The sequence below is a fragment of the Sinocyclocheilus anshuiensis genome, unplaced genomic scaffold (genome assembly GCF_001515605.1).
Source record: "Sinocyclocheilus anshuiensis isolate Anshui unplaced genomic scaffold, SAMN03320099.WGS_v1.1 scaffold488, whole genome shotgun sequence".
Lineage (NCBI taxonomy): Eukaryota > Metazoa > Chordata > Actinopteri > Cypriniformes > Cyprinidae > Sinocyclocheilus > Sinocyclocheilus anshuiensis.
The window spans coordinates 526,069-543,431 of NW_015558584.1; the positions used below are offsets into that span (position 1 = coordinate 526,069).

Consider the following 17,363-nt stretch of genomic DNA (forward strand, 5'->3'; position numbering starts at 1 on the left):
TTCTCATATGCAACAGAAATTGCAGCGCTTATGAGTTGACCAACGCGGTGGTCACGCCAGTGCGACCGCACACAAAATTTAGTCGCACAGGCAGAAAAAATGGTGGCAGTCTGGAGCCCTGCATATTAAAGTTCATAAGTGCAGCTCTACTTTGTTTACAGCGGAAACCAAGGAAACGCTTTAAGCGCCACCTGCTGACAGAGAGTGCATCTGCGTCTCATTTAGTTCTGCTTTGCTCATATTGCATGTATGCAGCATCTTTGTTTGGATTGTGATTAAAATGCAGTGGTTGACTCTAATTTTAAATGGAAAGAGCAGACAAAGCTCTCAGTTTGTTTATATGAAGAGATTTCTTTTATTTGTGTTACTTATTTATTTGATTTGGGGCTTGTTTTCAAATTTTAATTTAGTTTTGTTATTTCCATTTACATTATATTTACATTTTGTTATTTAGCAAACGCTTTTATCCAAAGCGACTTACAAATGAGGACAATAGAAGCAATCAAAACCAACAAAAGAGCAATAATTTACAAGTGCTATATTAGTATATTATTATAGTGTTATATTTCAATTTCACAAAGAAATGTACAGTATTTTGTCCAAGCAATAATAAAAGGACACATTGAATTTATAATTTGTCTTAAATCTCATTTTGTTAAAAAAAAAATCGTGAAATGAATCGAATCGTGAAATCAAAATCGTGAATCGGATCGAATCGTGAGTTGAGTGAATCGTTACATCCCTAGTTGTTATAGGTCTGCGTGACTCTCGATGTCTTAGGCCTAATTGAACGGAGGAATTATGGTATTCTTCTGTAGCCTGACGACGAGTAACTTTAACCGCTGTTCATGTGAATTCAAAGACAGCCTGATGCTTTGTTTATAGACTATTTGTGGGTGGCTGTTTGTTGTTTGTTTAAATCCTGTATAGTGATTTATCCTATATAGTGCTTGCATAAAGTAAGTAGTGCATACACTTGCAGCTGTTATGTATCTTTGTAAGTCATTGTAAGCCCTCCTTTGGAGGCACGCGCACGAATTGGGTTTGTGGTGTTGTTGTTGTGCGCACTAGGGAACGTATATCCGCCATACGTCATCGCGTCCCTATATCATTGCTATAGCGATATGACACTTTTTTATCATGGAAAAATTTCTACCGGTATTATCGTGGACGGTATGATATGGCACACCCCTAGATACCACCCTCCCCTGTAGTCATTCTAATAGCTGATGTCATTCTGCTTCTTGGCAAGAAACAAGTTAAAAGATACTGGATAAAACAAGTAAAACACTGCAGTTCAAAGTTTAGAATGCTTATAGAGACAGCCTGACTGTGGAAATAGCAGCCTGGTGAGTCACGCTCATGGATATTGATCTCTTTGGCTGAATCTTCCAGACACCTGCTTGTTAGGTAACAGTACTATACTGTACTTTTAGTTAGTAGAAAGAGTTCCTACTTCTGCAGGACACAACCATAAGAATTGCTCACTAGCCTGGAGCCAGTGAAAGTTTCAGGCTAGTTGAAAAAACTGTCGCTGTTATTGCTACTGAAAGTTGTGTTCATTGATCATGTACATTCATTTTTATACCTTCAAATTGGTTTTCTGAGATGTAATTTACATTGTTGAAAATTCTGCTGAATCTTTGTCCTCCATGTTATCTGTTACTAGCTGGCTAGCATAGATGAGGTTTTGCTGGAATTGTAAAAATAACTTGTTGTGATAGTTTTGAAAGCATCAGCATAAATGTGCTGAAAGCTACGAACCAATCACCAATGTTTTGTATCACATGTTTCCCAGCAAAAATTAGTTTATGAATTTATGTCAAACTGCATGGGGTTGGTACGGTTTCCAGGTTGTTTTGTTTTTGAAAGAAATTAACTTTTATTCAGCATTAAGGACACATTAAATTGATCAAAAGTGACAGTGGAGACATTTATAAAATTACAAAAAAAAAAAAAAAAATTCAAATAAATAGTGTTCTTTTGAACTGTCTTGTCATTAAAAAAATCCTGAAAAATATACATCAGTTTTCCAAAAATTATTAAGCAGCACAACTGTTTTCAGATTTGACAAAAAAAATAAAGGTTTCTTCAGCACCAAATCAGCATATAAGAATGATTTCTGAAAGATCATGTGACACTTAATACTGGGGTAATGGCTGCTGAAAATTCAAGTTTGCCATCACAGAAATACAGAAGTTATTTTAAATTAATAATATTTCACAATATTATTGTTTACTACTGTATTTTTGATCAAATAAACACAGACTTGGTGAGCCTAAAACACCATTAAGGATTTTTTCAGCTGACCCAACTGGTCCAGTAGTTCATATTTTACTTGCCCTCTCAACATTTTCACTGGTCCCTCCAAAAAATAAGGGATCAGATTTGCTGCTAAAAATAACTGTGCAGGGAAAGCATTTGTATGTAAACTGCAGAAGTGCACAACACACAAGATTATATACACACAGATTGTCACACAAACAGAACAGCAACAACAAGGTTTACTACGTTTTTTTTAAATGTATCACTGTATGTGGACATCATTTAGAAATCTCACTCAGCTACAGCATTTCACAAGAGATGGATCACATGAGCTCCACTGACTTCACTCCATTGAAGCAATCACAGAAATTGAATGATTTTTTCCTTACAAACTTCAAAGTCTATTAATCACTGTATTAACATACAGTACCATAAAAAGGAATGAAAATATTAATTTACATATGACAATTTTCACTCATCAACTGGGTGTTTTGTCCTGCTTGGGAGATTCCCACAGCAGCATGTGACATGAGTGAAAGCTCCTCAGCTTCTCTCCTGCATAAAGAAACAAACTCTGACACGCACATCTTGACCTCATGATCATAAATTAGCTTGTCCAGTTAATTACTCTTTATATGAGTCTCATCAGACCAGACTAACCAACCGCAGCAAGCAGTCGCAACGGTGTCTGACCGATACAGAGAGAGCGTGAAACAAAAGTGGACAATAGCTTCTGAACAGAGGACGGATTTAACGGTAGAACAACCAAATATAAAAGGAGATAAAACAGAAAAGTTGACTGATCAAGCATGCAGAGTAGAAGAAAAACATAAAATGCCCACTCATTTTCACTGTAAGAAGAATGTGTCTGGCCAAAAGCTTTGATTTGCAATTATTCAGCCACACTACACATTGCTACCCAGTGTATCAGCTTGACAATGATGTCATGTCCCATTTACAGTCTTACAGTAGCGACCAATTTTGCTTACGTACGACCATTCATTTTTCTGCTACATTTGATATTTTTTAGGAACCGCTTCACCTGTCATATGCAAAACAGAACAACATGTAGAAGTCATAATCATGCCTTACCTAGATCTCCATGGTAACTGTTGTCATGGGAAGCCCGACTGGAGGCAATAGAGTCTCCATCATGGGGCCAGATTTGTCCTGTTTTCCTTACGCCCACAATGGTGGCCTCAGACACCACGACATGTTGCTGCCTGTGTCGTTTCTGTGTCTGCGGTGTAGGGGGACTGCTGCTGTCAAACGAATGCTGAGAATTCTGGGAGTTCTGAGAAGGTGAGCGACTCTTCTCTCGGAGTGGGCGGCGGTAGGCTGTCGTAGGGCTGGGCGACACGTGACTGGACTGTCCCGAGGAGAAGTCTTCCTCACTGGATGTCAGGTTCTCATTGGAGCTGCAGTCTGGCGTGTATCCGCCTCCTCCGCCTCCCACATCCTCGAAACTTCCAGGCGAGTATGACCTCCTGGACCAGGTGAGAAGATGGTCGTCGCTTCCTCCATGGTCTCTCATAGTGACCCTATTGTCACCACTTTCTCCTGACATCATCCCTCCAATGTAAACACTAGTGTATGGCTGGAAATCTGATGGCTGCCAAGGTGGAGGTGGTGGTTTGGCACCGTTCGGTCTCGCAGTGCTGTAGCGAGGACTGGGTTCGCCATCTTCATACTCTGCATCATATCCGCAGGTGCTTTCGGTAGAGCGCCCCCTATAGACAGGTCTGGGGCGTAGATCACCTGCGACCGTAGCAAGGTTGCCTGGAAGTGAATGAAGTGACCTTTTGCGCTCCATCTGCATGGCTTGGTTCCCAAGAGAGCTAATTTTGTCCGAGACCTCACGGTCGTTGACTTTTACCAGGCCCCTGTCATGATGGAACTCAACGTTGGTGTAAAATGGTTTCTCTTGGCCTGATTTTCCATCACTGGCTGAGTGTGAGTTGGCCCGTTTGATTCTCTCAAAGTTCGAACGTAAGGCAGCCACCCCGAGCCCCATGCCCGGCTTGTCTTTGGGTGACGGATCCAAGGGCAACTCCTTGTCAAGGGGTGGATGGGGCCTGCAAGGAGAAACTCCACCCCTCTGTGTTGATGGCGAGAGCCCGTCGGTCTCACTGACCGGCCCTGCCTGGTGCACCTCGAATGACGACTGTAGCTCCAATCCATCACCGTGGGAGGCCGACTTCCTGGCAGGGGGTGGTCGTGGTTTCACTCTGGTCTCCCCCACAGGCTGAAACCTGCTGCGCTCTGGCTGTCCCTGCTCCTGTGCATGGAGATGCTGAGAATCGGCCCCAACAGCTTGCGGGTCCCCTTCGATCAGGTGAGGTGGCTTCCTGAAACCCCATCTCTGCCGGTCGTAGCTCTTTCGCTCCTTGGCCAGCAGCGTCTGAAGGTAGATCATCCGAAAGCGCTCTTTGTTCACCTCCATTTCCAAGCGTCTTATGGACGCTTTGCACTTCTCCAATTCTTGTTCGATTCCTCCAACAGACCTCAGCTCCATCTTCGGAGGCTCAGACTCTGGAAACTGTGCTTTCCAGGCTTCGATGAAACCCACAGGCTCCACCATTGTGTTTGCTCAGGCTGAAAATATCAAATTGGTCAGAAACACACGGTCAAGTATCTCCAACTAATTGGAATTTAGCTGAAGGAAAAGAAAATTGATTAAAGTATGAAAAGTCGGCAGTGCCCGTTCGTAATAAAGGATATTTCTTCAATAACACTTAATACAAACGTTTACAAAACACTTCGTTCATGATTTCCCTGGAATTGTCACTAGAAGTCTCAGTCTTTCTGTGCCAAAATTGTCGTCGTTGGGCTCGAGTTGTACAACGACTGAACGACCGTTATTGAGCATGTCGCGCGGAAACAATAAAGGCACGCGCAGTCTCATCTCGCGCACCATTCCGACGAGACCACTTGCAGAATATCACGCGCACAAATCTCGGTCCCCAGCACAATGACAGCATCTGTTCTCCAGAGCGCACGGGATGACCGAAGTACTCCTTAGAATGCTTTCCGAATTAAACTGGTCGCCATAAACAAATCATACGGTCCGGCCGTGACTGTGGCGAGGTATTCCAGTTGTCCTGCGTTCATAATGTGATATCTTTTTTATCACCTTTATCCCCAAAGCCCTTTGTGCTTACGTCTGTGTCTGGAAGAAAAAAAAATCACTCTCCTCGACTGGTCGTTTAGTTCCCGTGGACGAAATTCTCTAAAGACGCTCACGATTATCCCATTTTGTCGCTGATAATTAGACTTTGCAGATTTGCCGAGTCTGCTGTACGTAATGCCTCTGTATGAAAAGCACTAAACGCCGCTGCTGCAGGAAGGGGCGGGATTACGAGACATGATTGACAGCTCTCCCAGCATGGGTTCGATTTAAAGCGACAGGCTGCTTCACCTCATAGGTCAGGGAGCTTGTAGTAAGCGTGGCGTGGTTTAAATATCAAACTTTTCTACGTGTTAGGGGAAATGCAGCCTGTTTTTGTTGAAACATAATGTGGCGTTTAAGGAACACACACAATATTGTGGAACAAATAATTCACAAAATATATTGAATGTTTTTTTTAGTTCTTTTTAGATATAGATAACATAATCTAACAATATGTGCAATAACATAATTTGCAGAAATAAAACCTTTCGTGTCTTTACTTTTGTATGTAGCTAATTAAAGGCACTGAACTGAAATGTACATTCATTTATGCTATTGTCAATTAAACGCACTGGTTTTTATATGTGAAATAAGATGATGTCATTGTAATTGGACCGTGTTTTAGCGCCAAAATTGGTCTCTGTCGCCTTCAGGTGTTCAATATTAGACATTACAGCCGTAAGGACCGCTCAGGACATCTCTATGCTTAAATACCTCCAACAAACATGTACTTATTGTTTAAATGGTAATTTAATTAATGAACTCATGGCTTCATTGTTGATTTTAGAGCCAAGAACAAGAAGCACATACTGGCCGCATTTGAGTCTGTTTTTCTGCTGACCAATGACACTGATTCAGGTAACAGACTGAATAGTAAGAAAATCCTACTCCTTCATTTTAGGTATATTTAAATGTATTAAATGGCTTTTCCTAACAGATATACATAGAGAGGCACAAAGCATGAATGTCAGCATTGGTAAATTAACTAAAGAGTTTATTTGTAAAATGATGTGTTGAATACCATTTAGCAGCAATGTACACAGCAAGTTGCTATATAAATATAGATCAAATTATTTGGCTAATTACAACTGAAGTCATGCATTATACTATATAATACATGTATATAAAACTATGACAACTGACAGAAAAAAAATGCAGCAAACTCTCCTTGCATCAACATTAGGCAATGTAGACATTGTCATGCAGGGTAGAAGATGATGCTGATGATGCTGCTTGCTTCATTATACACTTATTACTCTTATTTCTCTGTCATTTATTCATTATTACTGAGTTTTTATTATTGAGTCCATTCTTACATGGGATCTGGCAGTGCACTGGTGGCTATTTTCTGAACTATACATTCAACATGCAAGTTCTGATATTCAGCAAAATGAAGCCACTCAAAACAGACATGCACAACACAGAAGCCTGAGGTTTCCCAACACAAGCAGAGGCAGAAGCAATAACGGCCAATAAAAACAAATGAGAGAAAAAAAGGAATTTTTGTTTTAGAATGAAACGCAAACGCTAAAGTGCACTATTAAATAAATATTTTGCATATAAGCAAGTATGACAATGGGGGAAATAATTGTATGATTAATTGTTAATACAAAAGGCAACATTTACTAAAAAAGAAAAGAATGCAACATATTTCTAATGGCAATAGTGTTTTCATTCGAGTCATTTATGCCAACATCCAAGTTCAGTTCCTGAGCAAGTCAGAACAGTGTACGGACCATTCTAATAAAAACTAATGGTGTATTCATTTCATTCAGAGACAATATTGAAATTATATGGGGTAAAGAAAACAATCACTTAAGTAATTTGACCAAGTCTTTACAATATATTATATATTTCTTAAAAACAACATATATTGCAGTGGAATATAACAGTGTAATGTATTCAAGCTGATATGGGCATGTGTTAATGCAGCTATAAACAGCCACAGTAGTCGTAGTGGGAATTTAGCAGATTTACATGTAAGCAGGGTTGGTCCATTGTCAGAAAAACTTGAGACTTTGGGACATTGTTGTAACACAGTGAAAAGGAGTGGAGAAATGTGTAGCGGCAATGTCAGTGACACTTACTTAAAGGGAATGTTTATGATTGTTAGAAAAAAATACTGACAGTTCCACACCAAGAGCATAGTCAGGATACATGCATCCATTTTAGCAAGCAAAAATGAGTGTGATGCAATGGACAACTAAATGCCAGAAAGCTCTATTTAAAAAAAAAATAATAATTACTTTGTACCGTTTCTGTATATGTGCTGCATGTGTACAAATATACAGGCCACTACCAGACTGGCTGGTGAGGGCCAAACAGGAAGCCGCTTCGCAAGGAAGCCCCTCCCAGCTGTCAATCTTGTGCTCAGCTATGTAATTAAATCTTTGTACATTAATTTCATTTATTCAAGTATATTTGCTCCTAAAACTTGCCGTGCTGCATTACAGGAACAGACCAGCTTGTAAAATGAAGACACGCATTTTAATTCAAATGGTTCATGAGTGTATTAAGTAGAAAAAAAATGATAGCATGAAACATTTTGGTTTTGCATTGTAAAATTCATGTTTTGAATGCAACACCTAAACCTTAGCTGGTAAAATTTTCTACTCCTTTGTCTCTGACCTTAACCCACTAAACGGTAACATCTACGGCTTTTATCCAACCCACCCCTCCCCAAAAACAAAAACCCCTAAATTAAGTTAATGCAACTTCATTCAATTAAAAAATACAGTGAAAAAAAAGAACTTAAAACAGATTTGTTAGGGCCAAAGGAATCTGGGTTCTGTTTATCATCAAATAGAGGCACCCCTCATGCATTAATGTGTACAAGCGGTGTAAAGCTAAGTGGGGGGAAGCAACCAGAGAGTCTAATCTGACAGTCCTGAGGTAGCTGTACTCCGCCTAGTGCAGAAAAACTGGCTTTACTAATCAAAAGTGTCAGGTAATAATGGAAACACAATGTATACCCATACAAATGGAAGTTATTAGACACAGGGAAAGACATACAGGTACAAATCATAAGTGAAAAACCACACAAAATGCATGCAAAATACAGAACATGCAGCTTTCATCTGAGGATTTGACCGTGAAGTATTCAAACATTCAGTCCCGCACTCTCTTTCTCATGCTGCTTTGAAACGCCATGCTTGTCTATTGGCTCTGAGCGATGTTCACACCGAAGACACAAAAGGTAAACATTAGTAAACAGTTCTGTCTTGTTCTCTCTCTTTTTTCTACCCTACCCACTCTGCTCTCTGTTAGCAAATTGAACAAATAATAACAAATGAACAATTGCATAAAATAGTGTTAAATGTCGGTACACAAGCACTTTTTCCATTTAGCCATTTGAATATGATTTGGGGCCAAAACAAATTGGATATTATCATAATTGATACTAGTTTGAAATGAGACATGACACACATGATTAATTAAAAATGCAATAACAAAAAGAAACCAACAAGAAGTCCAAAAAGATTATTAATGGTCACTAATACTTGAAGACTTCAGGTCTGTATGGTCTCCTCAATCCCCAACAGACAGCTAAAAAAAGGTTATATTTCTATATCACGGTTATTTTCGTGTTAATCCTGTCCTTCTCGTACACATTCTCTGTAGCGGAGGCACACTTTAAACGCACAACCATACATACAGACACACGTGCACACTAGCTACACACATCAGTGCTCATTTCAGTCAAGACCAGAACATTTCGGCCAAGTTAGTGTCAGTGCTGTAGATCCACAGCACCAAGGGGAGTGAGAGAGCCACGAAGGGCCAGGAAATGCCCTCCATGCAGGCGCTGAGAGAGCAGGCCATGCTCTTGGGACCGTCCAGGTCTTTGGGCTTGTCCAGGTAGTTTCTGGCCACAAACTTGAGCACTTCATCCAGCAAGATGACTGGCAGGGAAATCTTCAACACCATAAGCCACTGGGTCACATTCAGTGGGGTGATCTGGAAGATCATCTGTAGAGAAAATGCAGTGTAGAGTAACTTAACTACTATACAGAGAAAATAAATAAATGGACAATTTACTAAACTAAGAACAGTTTCATTGCAAAACAATACGAATACATACATTTACTTTTTTTCAATACAACTGTTAAAAAGATAAAAAATTGGAATTAAAAAGACTGAATTCTACAAAGACTGCAAAAAAAAATAAAAAAAATAAAAAAAACAAATACACTGAAACTGATCATCTTATTGATTCAAATTGATCTTACCGGCAGGGGTTCCACATAAAGGATAAGGAAGTGGAGGGACATGGAGAGGCAGATGGCTCCTAGCAGCCACACGTTCTCCCAGGGGGGCATGCGAAGCAGAGACTGGTTCTCGGAAACACTACAACAAGATAACATTGTGAAATTAAGAGACTGTTTGCATATTTATATTATCCACCACTTATGCCATTAACATCTGGTATTAAAATCCATTTCAGCTGATATACAAGACAAGACCACGAGAACCAATCTGACTTGCACTGCAGCCTGGAATTAAACCACACCATGCTGGTTTCATCTGGCCAGAGGAGAACTGGCCACCCGACTGAGCCTGGTTTCTCCCAAGGCTTTTTTTTCTCCATTTCTGTCACCGATGGAGTTGTGGTTCCTTGCCACTGTCGCCTTTGGCTTGCTTAGTTGGGGACACAATTTTTGGCAATATTGTCAATTGCACAGACACTACTTGAAGAGAACTGAACTGAGCTGGATGATAACATCACTGAATCAACGATGAACCGACTTTAACTGAAAAACTGACGGTTTTCTATTGTCCTTTTGCGTTATCAGCACACGTTTTTTCAGTTTATTACACGGCTCTGTGGAATACTTGATTCTGATTGGTCAGTCGCGACATTCCGAGGGTATGTTATCCCTCAATAACAACCGGTAAAAGCTGATAATGCAGGATCATCCGGGTAACTGAAGTCGGCGCTATACTGCCAAGAACAGTTTTTTCTTGGTGGAAGCTTCGCGTTTGTTTAGCTAATAAAATATTAAAACTCGATTCAAAATGGTGTACAATTATTGAATTACGTCATCCTGGTATCGCGGACTCGCTCTCTCGTTTCATACAAACGCAGCTGCTGCCATTTTGCTACGATTGTTTTGTACGCTGTAATGGATTATAAGATAACTAACAAACTGGTAAGATTTTAAAACATTTTCATCTTAAATCTTTTATCTCCATAATTATTTATGTGGTGAATAAGTGGTGTGACTGCACCGTATCCCTTAAATGTCCATCTAGTTTGAACTTTCCGCTTACTCGCAACTGCTGTGTTCACGGAAGCTTTGCGTTCAAATATTTCAACTCAAATCAATATTTCGTGTCTAATTATTTACTTATGTGGCAAGTAGCCATGTAATAAGCGGGATAATGTATATCCAGCCGGTTATACAAGACTGATCACACTGTCGGGGTTATTCTGCGATAACCGCCTGGATGAGCATTATCCCTTACTTAACACTGTAAAGCTGCTTTGACACAATCGGTATTGTATAAAGCTCTAAAAAAAAAATGTCACAAAATAAAAAAAAACTCCCTTCAAAATCTGACCACATTGTTACAAAAGTTACTTCCAGGTGTATACAGCATTGTCTCACTCTTTGTGATCGGATAGATCTTAATAGCAGATGTAAATGGGGCCTTAATTGGGGCATTTTCAGGGCTGAAAATGCCCTGAAAATGCCCCAATTTAGTTCCTATATTGCAGCGCACTTCTGATACTGACCTGTTGAGGGCATTGCACATCTCAATGGTGACTAGTACAGACAGTGCCATGGTCATGGGATAGGGAGACTCAAACACTTCACACTTCACGCCCTCAAACTCGGGGTTGTCTGGCGCACACTGAAGGAAGTGACTCTGTGGGGATAAAAAAAAATTAATCATTTTTAGGAGCGAATGCAAACATTAGAATGCATTTAAGAAAGACTGTTAAAAATCTAAGGAGAGTTTCTAACCAGATGATAGATGGTGATTCTGGGTCCGTCTTCAGCAGCAATGAACCACCATGCAGCAGCTCCTACAGTACCAGCACCCACATAACCTATAGGGTGACATGGAGAACAATGTTTTAATTCTCACTTTCTTTACCCACAAAAAAAAAGAAAAAAAAAGAAAAGGAAACTAACATTTTAAAAATGTAAAAACTAAAGTAAAAATGTAAATTTAAAAAATGAAAACAAAACAAAAAAATTTAAAAAAATGAACAAATAAAGGTGCTGCACTCACAGCCAATGGCCAGGTATCTGAAGAAGAGCCATCCAGAGATGAGGGGTTCTCTGGCATTGCGAGGGGATTTGCTCATGATGTCCAGGTCGGGTGGGTTGAACCCCAGCGCGGTCGCAGGCAGACCGTCGGTCACCAGATTCACCCACAGAAGCTGAACTGGAATCAGAGCCTCGGGGAAGCCCAGAGCCGCAGTCAAGAAAATACTGCCAGAGAGAACACATATTGTGAGTTATGCGATTAGATAACAACTGGAAGAATGTCAAAAATACCTTGGCAGCGATCTTGAGTTTGCTCAAGGCATAAATTTCACTGTGTTGTCATTTATATAGTATCACTTTTAGGATGGAGACTAAATTGAGCCATTCTGGTGCATAGGATGAATCATAAACCTTGATTAAACAATTTAACAAAGAATATAATCTAACACAAACATTTTATATAATAACCAGTCTGGTATGTAACAACCAGGGTCTTCTCATTGAAAACCCTGTTTAACACAAAAAAACTCTACCATTCAAAGGTTTAGGATCAGTAAGACTTTTTTTGTTTGTTTTTTTGCTTTTTAAAGAAATTAATTTTATTCAGCAAGGGCACATTAAATTGATCAAAAGTGACAGTAAATACATTTATAATGTAAAAAAAAAAAAAAAAATTCATATTCAAATGTTCTATTTTGTCTATTAAAAATAGTTCTTTAGCACCAAATCTGCATATTAGAATGATTTCTGAAAGGCTGAAGACTGGAGTAATGGCTGCTGAAAATTCACATACATTTTACGTACATTTAAAAATATATTAATATAGAAACAGTCATTAAATATTGTAATATTTCACAACATTACAGTTTGTACTGTATTTTAAATAAAATAAATGCAGCCTTGGGGTGCATAAAAAACTCCTTTCAAAAACATTCATCTTACCTCATGATTTTTAACAATAGTGTAAATATATCAGATTACATCTACAAGTAAAATTGATGTTTATCTGCTTACCCCCAGGGCATCCAAGATGTAGAGACGCGAACGTGCTCAGGACAGTTCAGACATTGAATCAGAGGTAAAAAATTATATAAATATAGTTCAGTTTCTTGCACAGACCGATCGTTTCGTGTCTTTACACATCAATGTATCATCACGAGCCGCAGGGTTTAATTTGGTTTTGTTTGTGTATGTTTTTTTGACTCTCAAAGCCGTGATTCCCATTCACTTCCATTATATGACTGACAGACTGCAACGGTTTGAGTTAAAAATCTTCGTTTGTGTTCTACTGAAGAAACAAAGTCACCTACATCTTGGATGCCCTGGGGGTAAGCAGATAAACATCAAATTTTCATTTTTGGGTGAACTATCCCTTTAAGATCCTTACCAGACCACCTCGCCGACATTTGAGGAAATGAGGTAGCGGATGAATTGTTTCATGTTGTTGTAAATGGCTCGACCCTCTTCCACAGCAGCCACAATGGTGGCAAAGTTATCGTCAGCAAGGACCATCTCAGAGGCAGTCTTAGCCACGGCTGTGCCTGACCCCATAGCAATGCCAATTTCAGACTTTTTCAGAGCAGGTGCATCATTCACACCATCTCCAGTCTGCGGGAATGAACACAGAGTGACAGGTCAGTTGAGAGAGAATGATTCTAACTAGGGATGCACCGATATGAAAATTTTGGCCGATACCGATAATTATTTATTTTTGAAAGCCGATAACCAATATGTTGGCCGATAAATCTATATCCAAATTTTTATATACTTTTTGAGAGCCTGATTACAAAAAAGGCCTCACCATTAAAAGCCATATCCCAAACACGTCAACATAACTCATACAGTACAGCAGCCTTGTTTGAACCTCTTATCGGGCCGATACCGATAACAGAAAAAATGAGCATTTATCGGACGATACCGATATGGTGGCCAATATATCGTGCATCCCTAATTCTAACAACAAACAATCTAGAAGAAATCCTTCCATCTTTATAGTCATTTAATATAGAATGATATTTTTATATAAATATACACTACTGTTGAAAAGTTTGGAGTTTTTTTTTATTTTTTAAATTCTTTTATTCATTTTTATAGCAAGGACACATTAAATTGATCAAGTCACAGTAAAGACATTTATAATGTTCAAGCAGCACTATGTAACTTTTGGCTCTCTAGCAGTTAATAAACAGAACTGCACACATCCCCCGGAAGAACATTCCAACCGGAGCTACTTCTCTAAGTTTATGTCTATGGCGATTCACGCAGGTATGCGTTACTCCGCAGCGGTGACGACCCAACCAGGCTACAATAGTCCAAATATAAGTACTTATTATAAGTGTACCGTAGTGATTCGGAATAAGACAAAAACTCGGTTTGAAAGATGAATTCATGATGTACTCGCTCATTATATACATTTTGCAAATTTTGAACACAGAAAAAGTTATAGTGCTGCTTTAAGTTATAAATTAATGTTAAAAATATTAATAAATTATAATTTTAGAAGGTTTTTATTATTTCAAATAAATATCCTTTTGAACTTTCTATTCATTAAAGAAGTCTGAAAAAATATGACTGTTAGCAGCACAACTGTTTTCAACATTGATAAGAATGTTTCTTGGGCACCAAAGCAGCATATTAGAATGATTTCTGAAGGATCATCTGACACTGAAGACTGGAGTAATGGCTGTTGAAAATTAAGCTTTGCATCACAGGAATAAATTAAATTTTAAAATACATTAAAATAGAAAAGTCATTTTGAACTCTAATATTTACTGTATTTTATTAATCAAATAAATGCTTTGGAGAATGTAAAACATTTTTAAAAACATTCAAAAATCTTACCAAACCCAAACTTTTGAAAGGAAGTACATATAAAATCATTCAAGGAGTACATGTTATGATTTCACTGGATTCTAGTTTACCATGGCAGTGATCTCATCATAGGACTGCAGGTACTCCACAATCTTGGATTTGTGAGATGGCTCGACACGGGCAAAGCAACGGGCAGTAAGTACTGCCTCGCGCTGGGTGGCAGCAGACAGATCGTCAAACTCTCGACCAGTGTAGGCCATACTTGACACATCGTCATCCTCTCCAAAGATTCCAATGCGCCTGCAGATGGCAACGGCCGTACCCTTGTTGTCGCCGGTGATCATAATGACTCGGATGCCTGCTTGACGGCAAAGTTTGATGGAAGCTGCCACCTCAGTTCTGGGTGGATCCAGCATGCCCACACATCCCACGAAGGTCAGGTCCGTCTAAAGGAAAAACAGCAATTAATAAATAAATATTTCTAATTAATTACTTATAAATAAGCCTTGCTATAGCAGAAATGCCCTACTCACCTCATACTCAATGAATCTGCTTGAGTCCTCCACTGCCATACTCTCTTTACTCAATGGGTTGTCGCGGGTGGCCAGAGCCAGACAGCGTAGTGTGTCACGTCCTGTGCCGTACTCACGGATCACAGACGTGATCTTCTCTTTCATGGCTGCTGTCAGTGAAACCTTATTCCCACCTACACGAATGTGCGTGCATCTGTCAATCACTCCCTCTGGAGCACCCTGCACCCAGAAATATTGAGTTTAAGGAAGCTGCAGGCACTTTGTTGTACCACATCACATTTCAAACATAAAGCAGTACTGTGTGGAACAGATAAATGAAACACTGGAGTGCTAAAGTCTTCCTGAAAAGTGTGATGCTACCTTAACAAACATCTTGCCAATGGAGGAGCGAGCTTTGTTGGGAGTGCAATAGACCGACATGGACTTCCTGTCTCGGGAGAACTCCAGAGTGAATTCCTTCTTCATCAGTTGCTTGATGACCTGAGACCCAACAAATTAATCGGATATGAGAGCTGCCATTACATTAAACACCAGAAACCATTTTGGAAATAAATGTGGGCTTCCACAACCGCATAGCCCACTAGGGTTGCAACCAACTCAAAATCTGCGGTTGGAAATGTCTGACTTACCGAGTTGCAAGCGTTTGCCCTCTCAACTTTGGAAAGGCCCTTCAGTTGTGTGTCAAACACGTTCATTTTCTCCACCAGGCATGTGAGGGCAGTCTCTGTGGCTTCACCCACCTTCTCATACACACCTTTGGCCTGACATAGAAAGAAACTCTTTAGAAACATTTCAAAACATGCAAGCACTATATACTGCTATTAATATTATTAATTCCATTAAAACCATATATTTAATTAAATTATTAATTCGAAAAGATTCTTTAAAAATATTTTTTAAATGTATATGAACAATACAATTCTAAAATCTAAATCAATCAAGTGATCACAAGATTACAATGTACTGCATGAAAATAGACCTTTAGAGATTTGCTAAATATTACTTTCTAACAGCATTAATAAATTAATAGTGACCACTGGTTGACAGAAAATTTAATTTACAATATTGGTCAACACAGATTTAATATCTAATTAATTAATTAATGGGGTGGTTCACTGGCTTTTTTCTAGGCATGACTGTGTTTATGGGGTGCAGTCTAACATGTGTTTTTTTTTTAAACGAAGCATTAACACATTATTTTTCACATAACTTACCTTTATTCCACACCGCTCTGTCCCTTCTCTGAGAAAAGGACTGATCTTTTCCTGTTTTTATGAAGCCCCACCCTCAGAAATAGGCGATGGGCTCTGATTGGTTAGCTAGCCTAGTGTGTTGTGATTGGCTTAACCACCTCTAGTGCACATCTAAACATCCCGCCCCTCACCTCAGCAGCATGTGCTCCGGTTGTATTGTAAACACAGAGAGGCCGATGCGAGGAACAGTATTAAGAACCGCTGCTTTAGAACATTGATTTTGAAACTTGTGAATCCATTAGAATCGTTAGAAGACAAAATCGCGATTCATATATGAATAGATTTTTACGTGCACCCCTAGTTTTCTCTTCCTCTTCTCTAAAGCAGCACAGCATGGCCTCGCCCCCTTTGCTGCCTTTTCCTGAGGGCGGGGTTTATCTGGGTTTGTGATGTCACGAACCCGGGAAGTAACTCGTTGTAGTCCCTACCAGCCATTTTTGTAGGCATTAAACCGCCAGAATTTTAAAAGACGATATCTCTGTTTGCATTGAACTTTCAGCTTCGTAACTTTGCAGATATCGTTTATGCTCAAACAGCAACATTACACACTAACTAACGTTAAAAAAGTGAAATCGCAATCAACCACCCCTTTAAGTAAATAAATAAATAAATACATATTGTATTTTTTAAACAAGTGGCTTATAGTGGTTTCTATAAAACTATTAAATACTAGATTCTAAAAATTCTAAAAACAAATGTATTAAAATGTTATTTTTAAGCAACTTCATTAAGTCACATCTGCTAGAACATATAGTTCTAGACATTAGTTTCTATGCCTTCTAAGTGTTAACAGGTATTTTGCATAATAGCTGTTACTATATTGTGTATTTCAGCAAAACTGGGACACTGCATTTACCAGAACATTTTAATTACAAACCTCATTGAAATCCAGAGACGAGTCATTGCACAAAGCACAGATGGTGGCCATTTCAACCAGTGCATCATACTGGGAGCATTGTACTGGTTTACCCTCATGAAACCTGGAGCGAGAAAAATAAAAATAAAAAAAAAAGAGGATCAACAGAGATGTCTTATGCATTTTGAGATACCAGTGTGCACGTGGGCCAGCAAACTCACACTTGTCCATCAGGGGCGTATGTGGAGCCAGTAATGG

At 39.2% G+C, this 17,363-nt stretch overlaps 2 protein-coding genes across 2 annotated transcripts in view; both read right to left on the minus strand.

Annotated features, from left to right (window-relative positions):
• Nucleotides 1-5,610, minus strand: part of bcr (BCR activator of RhoGEF and GTPase) — an 83,458-nt gene extending 77,848 nt beyond the window's left edge. The window contains exon 1 of the mRNA XM_016475545.1: nucleotides 3,358-5,610. Coding sequence (XP_016331031.1) covers nucleotides 3,358-4,846 — 1,489 coding nt within the window. The 5' untranslated portion in view covers nucleotides 4,847-5,610. The remainder of the gene's footprint in view (nucleotides 1-3,357) is intronic.
• A 2,292-nt stretch (nucleotides 5,611-7,902) lies between these two features.
• Nucleotides 7,903-17,357, minus strand: LOC107679849 (sarcoplasmic/endoplasmic reticulum calcium ATPase 2-like). The gene is made up of 12 exons (XM_016475554.1): nucleotides 17,327-17,357; nucleotides 17,127-17,229; nucleotides 15,626-15,757; nucleotides 15,357-15,476; nucleotides 14,997-15,215; nucleotides 14,574-14,909; nucleotides 13,040-13,260; nucleotides 11,675-11,877; nucleotides 11,404-11,489; nucleotides 11,172-11,305; nucleotides 9,664-9,781; nucleotides 7,903-9,403 (listed from the first exon to the last, which is right to left on the minus strand). Exons 2-12 carry the CDS (start codon nucleotides 17,175-17,177, stop codon nucleotides 9,134-9,136), a joined length of 1,890 nt encoding a protein of 629 aa, XP_016331040.1. The 5' UTR covers nucleotides 17,178-17,229; nucleotides 17,327-17,357; the 3' UTR covers nucleotides 7,903-9,133.
• Nucleotides 17,358-17,363: the final 6 nt, after the last annotated feature.